Raw genomic sequence first — 8,702 nt, forward strand, 5'->3', positions numbered from 1 at the left:
ACATCGATTCCAACTCCGCGAAACGATTTCTTGCGAACGTGCGATTTAACTTGAGCGAATATAGAGCGGTATATGTAGTAGATACGCGGGCACAACAATTTGCAATATTGTCGAAGAGATCACAGCGATCGAGAGGGCGCAATATAATTTGGAGAATTGATTGAATTTCGAGATAAATTTCGAGGGGAAGAATTTTCGGTAAACGAAAATAGAGCGAACAAATAACGGGGGAGGAACGAAGCCTTGATCTTTAAGGAAGCAGCCTCGGGAACGAATTAACGCGATCCATCATCGCGCCTCTGGAATCTATGCTAATCCTCCACGTTCCACGACTCGACTGCTTATGGTTCACACCCACGCTCCCTCGAGCCGCCCAGTCCTCGTCACCTAGCCACGTGAGCCCTGAATGCGCTGGATCTAGGGTATGCAAGGTCTGGTCTAGGTCTGATCGGGCGTGTGTTTGAGCATATATATATCGTTAACCCAGCTCGCCTGTTGGAAACAACTCGTCTGTTTGTAAAATAGCCGATCCGCAAGTACGGCCACGTGTTTCCGCCGTGTGTTATGGATCGTTTCGTGCGCGATACGCTCGTAAAGCGGGCGTAATTTAACGAGCGGGCCGCCTCGGCTTATCGTCTCGGGAAATGCGACCGCGGAAATCTAGCGCGCCAACGACAACCAGCAACGGAATTCCCCTAATTCAGACAGATTTCCGCTCGCTCGTTTCTCGTTATAAACGTTATAGTGATAAAGCTATAAATACGGAGAGCACGTGCTCCACGATGGATGGGGAGCAGCAAGAGGAGAGAAAGAGAGAGAGAGAGAGAGAGAGAGAGAGAGAGAGAGAGAGAGAGAGAGAGAGAGAGGTTGAGATTCGATAAACAGCCGCGCGTGCTAGATCGACTCGCGTACACCGTTGTTAAATCAGTCGAGCGGTATTTCGCATCGAGTGTTCCGCGTGCTCTCGTAAATCGATAAAAGTTAAACATTGGATACGTAGAGGCGGCGCCTATGCGCTCTCGTTTGGAGAACGACACGGTCGAAAATGCGCGTGTCCACGCGCACCACGCGTTCGCTTTCGTTGCGTAAATTATCGACGTGCATAGGCGTAGGCTCGGATAAGTAAACGATTTTTGATCGAATGCAGGAATCGAATTCGATCGATGAATAGAATAAAGATAAAGATTACGGGTCCTATATGACGAGTAAGCGTCGTTTCGAGGATATAACGAACGAACTTTCGTCGATGTTTTATTGAATTTAAGCGAAAGTGAAACGACAACGACAAATTCCTCTTCGTTGTTTCGTAAGTTTACAAGCGTTGATCTGTGACACCATCAATGCCGCGCCTTCAACCAGACAATTAATAAATCACATACGCACGCGACGAAAGTAAAAGTTGGAAGATCGATAGGGGAGAATTTACGAAGGTCCCTGGATCGATAAAGTCGCGTTCGCCTTTGTTCGCCTTCTTGCTGATAATACGGCAGGGAGAAGGGAGGGGCTGAAAAGAATATCTGAAAAGGATCCGATTTGCGTCATCGATCGAAGAGAGAAATGGAGAAATCCATCGGCAATTAATTAATCTAAATTTACCGAGCGAGCGTCTTCGTACGCACATGTCAACGATTTATTTTTGAAACGAGCTATGACCCGGCTCCGAAATAATTGTAACGGTATTCCTAGGAATAACGTTCGCCTTGTTTTTCCAAGCTAACAAGCTTAATTCGTGGCGGTTAGGAAAGGAGAAACGACGCCCACGCGTTTCGAAGCCTGTCGAGACAACGAAAAAAAGCAACGATCGAAACGTTTCGTTCCGATTTCTAAAACGGAGACGGGAAAATTCCGCAAAATTTCACCCACGATTCCCAGGGGAATTACGAACGAAATACAAGGATAAGATAAATAAGGTAATTTCCAACCGTTATGCACGGATTCGAATGGCCGAATCACGAGTAACTGTACGAATCCCATTTCACTGGTTATAAATGCAACCGAGCACGACGCTCTACCCCCCACACCTCTCCCCTCTCTACGAGCCACGTTGGAAGGAGAATCGAGACTCTCCTCCGCTTCCCCGGCCAATTAATTCGTTTATTACCGCATTGCTGCTCCGTAAATCACCTCCAAGGATAATTACCTCACCGGTAATTTCACCGCTGTTCAGTTACGCTCGGGATAATGGATACGTTGCGAATCATTCTTGCACATCGATCGATCTTGCGCACCGTTTCTTTGTCCCGTTTCATCGCCTTTTTTTCCCCCCCTCCCTCTCTTTCGTTCGTCGAAACTCTCGATTCGATCCGATTCGCGCCACGCTGTTCTCGCGAGATTCAAATTTTTCCCGAAACGACTTTCCATCTCGATCGATACTTAGTTCTGATATACCCTGTCCTTCTTCCGGCTGATATAATCATTCGTAACAGATTAAGAAGAAACACGATAGAATCCATTAGACGGTGTAATCGAAAGGTTGATCGATCATTGGAGCGGATCGCGGACGAGTGTCAACGTAAGACGTGGGAAAAGCGAAGAAGACGTGGAAGTGTGTCAAAGACCGAGTGGAGGAAGATATCGACTTGTTAAATGCCATTCAGCAGTTTTTGCGCAAGCTCGTTTCCTTTTTTTCCTTTATTTTTCTCTCGTTCTTATCTCCGCGGAAACGGAAATGAATTAACATATCTTAACCGCGTACAGTGAGATTAAAAAGAAATTTTCGATCTACTGTTCCTTACCTCCACGTGTGCGGTGAGAATCCTGAACACGAATCCCCGCATTGCAAACAAGGTTGGCCCTCCTCGACGTCCGTGATCAGGACACCCTGCGATCAAACAAATCAAAAAATTCCATTCAATTGCTCGCCGAGATTTATTTCCAAAATAGAAAAAAAAAAAGAAAGAACGAATCATCGGGGATCCGATAAATCGATAGGAATGGCCATTCCCGCGATCGGATCCCCGCGTTAATTGCAAAACGGTGAAAGGTTTGGATCATGTTTGCAAATGTCAATCGCCCGGGGCATCGTCGTTCGATCGAAACGAGACGCTCGCCTTTCGTCCAACGAAGATGCGCGTCTCGTTCTCCCTCGACCGTGAAATGTAAAATAAAAAGAACAAAGGGAGAGAAAAGAAAAAGTAAAAGACAAAGGCAAAGGATGCAGAGGAGAGTAAAGGAAAAATAACGTCATTCCATCGCGCGATCGTGACTCGCTCATAATTACGTGCGAAGCGGGACAAGGCCGAAGCGAAGCGAGTCTTCGCCTTCCAATTGGGAGAAGTTTTTTCCTTTTTTCTTTTTAATTGCTCGCCTCCTCGACGTTCGGCCATGGATCCCATATTCCATTCCAAAACCAATCCGGCCCGAAATCGAATTTCCCCCGCGAATCGGTCAAGCTTTCCTTTTAAGAGATTTCAATCTCCCACACGTTCACGGGTTTAAAGAGTCGTTCGGTGACATTTGGGACGCGCCGAGCTGCTTCCAAACGCGTCGTCCCGGCCGTTTACGAAGCGGAGATAAAGGGAAGAAGCGAGGATGGAAAGCTCGAGGCGCGTTGGACGCGTTCAAGAACCTTTCCGGCCGGCATATATGGTCGGCCCGCCCACGTGAAACGGGTACTTGGCATCGCCAAATATCGAGTAGACGAGCCGCAAGGAAAATGTGTGAGCCGATGTGTCTCTAGCTGCCTATATATAGGAATCTTGAATAATGATAGCCGAGCCGAACGGGCCGAACCACTGCCTAATTAACATATTTTTCGTCCTGACTCACGAGTGAAAGGATCCATTTTTTTCTCTCTTTTTCTTTTCTCCCCTCCACCATCTGGAAATCTCTCGTTAATATCTTCCCATGTTCCGTTTACATATGGAACATATATTGCCGGATAATTCGATTTTAATTCCAGTTTCTTTTTCTTCTTTTTCCTTCCTTCCTCCCTTCCTTCTTTCCTTCCTTCCGACGATCCAAAATTTGTAAAATCGCCTCGCGAAAAAAGGCGATCGTCAGAGATCCGTATTCGGAGAAATCGAACGGAACGAAGGCGAAAAACACGATTTCCTATCACCGCGTAAATTCCTCCGTGGACGTATATACGTGTATATACGTAATCGCCACTTGGTCTCGAGCATATCTTATGTCGTTGACTCCTCGACCGTTTATAGCTCGGTTAACAGCATCGTACGCTTATAGTCCGGTTCGATCGTCGCGATTATATCGACTTCCATCGTTAACGACGATGATTGACGATCGTCGATTATACTTGGACAAAGGCCTAGCCAGTTTTTTTTTTTTTTCTTTTCTTTTTAACTCCACGGGGCCTCGGAGGTAAGGATGTGATCCGTGCATACGTGCATGTCCTACACGCAGCGCGACCATTCCATTTGTGGGCGGTTTGCTGACATTTCCATGACGCGTTGGCCAATACACGGTTGAATTACGTAAGGAACATTGAAAACTTGCGTTAAACCGGCTGAATGACAGACCGTTAACCCTCGAGAGAGAGAGAGAGAGAGAGAGAGAGACCGTCGAGAGATGGATAACTCGCGAGCGTGCGAAAAAAATCGAACCGGTGTAATTTTCGCTCGGCGTAAATGGCCAACTTTGAACTCGCAAAAGGGAAACGACGATCGCTCGTGAAAGTTGGCGTTTTAGCCCGTGGCGCGCGTCCATTTCGTCCACGCTTCGAGAAATGAACCGAGCAAGGTGAGTGGATTGATCAAAGGATCGGTAGCAAAGCGTGGAGAGATAAAAAAAAAAAAAAATTCGGATGCTTTCGCACCCCGACTTGGCGGCCAACCGAGATCTCCGCGCTTTCCACCGCGTTATTCAATCCGAGTGTAGCACCGGCTATACTCTATAATTATCGTCTAAGAAATGAAGAGATGTTCGCAAACAGCGTCAATTGGACTTGGAACGAATCGCGATTGGGGTTGGATTGGAATCAAAGAATTTCACTGATTCAACTAGAAATTCGATTAAAACTTTCTATATTTATATTTCTATATATATATATATGTATATGTATATGTATATATATATATACATATCTGATAATTCCATAGATATAATTGCTCTCGTAATCATTGCTTTCACTTAATTCATACAAGTTCGTTAAGTCCGTTCGATGCTCGACGAACTCTCGTGTAATGTATAAGATATAATAAAAGCGTGCGCACAATATGGAGTTAAGAAAGTAACAACGAGTTTGCGTATTCATTTGTGAGTTAAAACGGTATTGAGAGAGATCTCGATACAAAATGGCAATTGACGATCGATCGATGGCGAGCGTGTAACGCGGCCAAGAAAACGGTTTCGCACCTTTCAACGATCCACCAACACACCCGACACTTGTACTTATAGCATCCCGTCGCCAAATGAGAATCGGAGCAAAAGATGGAACATTTCCCCACCCTCTGTACGTGTATTTACAAGTAAACATGCACCACTCCGCGACTCTTTCTTTCTTTCTTTCTACGAGAAAATCACGTCTCTTTTCATCTTCTCCATCGATTTATGAATATCGCTTCCCGCTTCTGAACCATAAAGGATCGATCGAATGCAATTGACTCATGAAAATGCCATACCCCTTCGCGGTAATTCCAGACTCTTCTCGAAGGTGTGGAAACGCCTCTTCCAGGTATAAACCCGTCTCCTCCTCGCGACCCTCCGCGCCGATCGTCGCCCTCCTCGTCCTCCTCGCTGTCCTCTTCGTCCTCCTCCGCCTCGTAACGCCTCCGCCTTCCCGTCGCGTACGCGTCCTGCGCAGGACGACGACGACGTCTCCTCTCGACACCCGTTTCCGGGCTCGATCTAATCCTGATGATCGTCGCCCCGTTCCTCCCTTCGTGGGTCGACGACGCGTATCTGCTCGCATCGCCGTCTCTCGGAGACGGATGCTCCCCGTTCTTCCCCAACGCGTGCGCCCGATTCTCCTCGGATTTCGCGCACCCGCTCCGAGGCTTCGAGCCCTCGAACTCGAGGTTCGACCCCTCCTCGACCCACGAACGATGAACCCTATCTCGGGATCCTTGGATCTCGAATTCGGGGGACGGATCTCGATCGATCTCCGAACGCCCCTCGGGATTCGCCCGGTATCTGCTGTTCTCTCGGATGTAGTTGGCGGCGAAAATCCGGTTGCTCTCGTGCCATGCCTTCGAATCGAATTTCTCCTCCCCGCCCTCCCGTTTCGGCGGTGTCAACGGTCTCGAGTGCCTGTCCGATCTTTTATCGCTATCGCCCTCTTCCCGATTCCTGCTCCTCGAGGAGCAACCTCGCCTCTTGGACGAGGGATCCCCGCGCTCCCTCGACCAGCCTCTCCTCTCCGAATCGTAGCCCCGATCGTTCGAAGGGCTCGCCTCGGAGTCGTCCGCCTCGCTCTGAAAAGAGACGAACTCGACGTACCGGCCATTTGGGGAGTGCCTCCTTCTCGCCTCGTCGAGATTTCGAAAAGACCGAGCTTTCCCCGCCTCGGCGTCGTCGTCGTCATCCCTGTACGAAATCCCGCCAAATTCTACGCTCTTCTCCTTCGAGGAATTCTTACGCCCCGAGCGGTCGAAGCTCACCCTCGAGCCGACGTCCGCCTCTCGATCCTTGCACGAGTGTACCCTGCTCGGATCGGCGTCCTGTTGTTCGAAAGTGATTCGACTAACTCCGGTATCGGAGTTGTGCCCCTTGAACGAGCGCTTCCTCTCCTCCTCGTCGTTGTCTCGATTCTTCGACAAAATTCTCCCGTAATCCGAATCCGGTTCCTTGAAGGAATTCTTCCTCCCCGCTCCCTCGTAACCTTGCTCCTTGGACGAAACGCGTTGCTCCGGATTCTCCCTTCCCGAGTATTTCTTCTCCGCGTCCTGGCTTTTGAACGAACTCTTTCCTGACCACGGCTCGTTCTCGCGATCCTTGCTGGACTCTCTGTCCCGAGAGCGGTGCGAGTTCCTTCTCGCGTCGCAACACTTGTTGAACGAAGTCCTCCTCGTTACCTGTCGATCCAGAGGATCCTTGAAGGAGTCCCTCCTCCCCGGCTCGACGCCCGATTCCTTCGACGAGACCCGCTTGAACGAATCCGCGTCTCTTCTACCAGCCTCCGGGACCACACCTCTCTCGTACCTCTGTATCCTCACCTCGAAATCGTCCGGGTTACCGTCGTACGCGTAACTTCGCCTCCTTAGATTATTCTCTCTCCTCCGTGAAACGTCGTCTTCCACCGTCTCCTTGGAACGCCTCTTGTCCACAAACGGGTCGCTGAATTTTTCCATCCTTCGGTCCACGGAACCACTCCTGCCACGGACCTCCTCTCGCCCGTATTTCTCCGCCCCTCCCAACTTAGACCCTCTGGATCCGCGCTCCCCCGCCGGATCGTCTTTCTGGATCCTGCCCCTATCGCGATCGTTGATATCCGTGACACGATCTGTACGAAGTTCACCTCGACCTCCGCCCCTCGACCCGTACCCCTCCCTCTCGGTCGAACCGATCGAATTCCACTCCCCTGGACGTAACTTGGACTTATCCTCTTCCCTCGACTTGAACCGCTCGATCATCGCCCCGATCCTCCGATCCTCGCCCGACCTTCCATCGACGACGCTCAAATTCTCGATCTCTTTCAAAAGTTCGCGATCGCCTCTCTCGTCGCCTCTCGCCGTTCGACCCGATCTCGCGGCGGAAAATTTCGAACCGTCCGAGCTTTCCCACCTCTCCTTTCTCCTCAACCTGTGCGGGCCTTTTTCCTCGACTTGCCCGGAAGACCGATCGATTCCCGATCCCGTCTTCCCCTCAACGTCGTCGACATCGGCGCAACGATCTTGCGCTCTCGACCGGCCGTTCGTCAATCGATCCGTCTGCCTCCTCGATCTCGAACCCTCGTCCTGCACAATGTCCTTGATATCCCACGCGCCGAAGTGTTCCTTGCTCTTTTTGTACAACACGTCCGCGTTTACGTTCCCGTGTTCCCCGTAGTCTCGCCCGTTCTTGCTCGCCTCGTCCCTCTCCTCGTTCCTCGCCATCCCGAAATGGTAACGATTCCCTTGGCCGCTCTTGCAACCGCTGTTCAACGGGCGGTCCTCACGATCCTCCCCGTCGTGGAGAAGACGATCCTTGACGCGCGTCACCTTCGATCCTTCCCTCATCGAGGAACAGCCGCGAACGTCAGTGCGGGACGTCATCGTCTCGATCGCGTAGGCACGATCGATCGATCGATCGATCGTCACGTTGGAAAAACCTTTTCCTACGGTTCTTCTTCTTCTTTTTCTTCTTCGTGATTTCCACCTTTCGTTACGTGTCCCGGACGATTTGATCTGTCGCGTATCTCACGTCGAATCGTAGCACGTTTGACCCGTCCGGCGAAGAGATGGAGAAGGAGCACAGCTCGATCACATGTCAACCAATGTATCCGGTCCGTGGTTCGTCCGGCTGCAACTATCGAACTGCCAACGATTCGGCGGGGAGCGACATCGGTGTGCTCGGTCGAGGAACTCGGTTGGGACGAGGATCTCGATCTTCGTCCCACCGCCACGAAAACGACGACAAACGGGAGAAAATCGCGCGTCGCGGTCTCGGTGTGTCTCATCGATCCTTCGATAAAGTCGTATCCGCGGGATCGACGAATCGGTGTCGCGGTCGAGAGAGAGAGAGAAAGGGAGAGAGAGAGAGAGAGAGAGAGAGAGAAAGAGAGGAAGAGAGGGAGAGGAGAGCTCTTCTCTCGGCCACCTCGTAAC

The 8,702-nt window shown here is 50.3% G+C and overlaps 1 protein-coding gene across 1 annotated transcript in view; it reads right to left on the reverse strand.

Moving 5' to 3' along the window:
* Positions 1-8,165, reverse strand: part of LOC122712078 — a 52,402-nt gene extending 44,237 nt beyond the window's left edge. The window contains exons 1-2 of the mRNA XM_043931412.1: positions 5,580-8,165; positions 2,736-2,821 (exon numbers count right to left, since the gene is read on the reverse strand). Of these exons, the coding sequence (XP_043787347.1) occupies positions 2,736-2,821; positions 5,580-8,150 (2,657 nt within the window). The 5' untranslated portion in view covers positions 8,151-8,165. The remainder of the gene's footprint in view (positions 1-2,735; positions 2,822-5,579) is intronic.
* Between the last annotated feature and the right edge of the window lie 537 nt (positions 8,166-8,702).

The sequence above is a fragment of the Apis laboriosa genome, unplaced genomic scaffold (genome assembly GCF_014066325.1).
Source record: "Apis laboriosa isolate Shangri-la unplaced genomic scaffold, ASM1406632v1 scaffold18_cov149, whole genome shotgun sequence".
NCBI classification, from domain to species: domain Eukaryota; kingdom Metazoa; phylum Arthropoda; class Insecta; order Hymenoptera; family Apidae; genus Apis; species Apis laboriosa.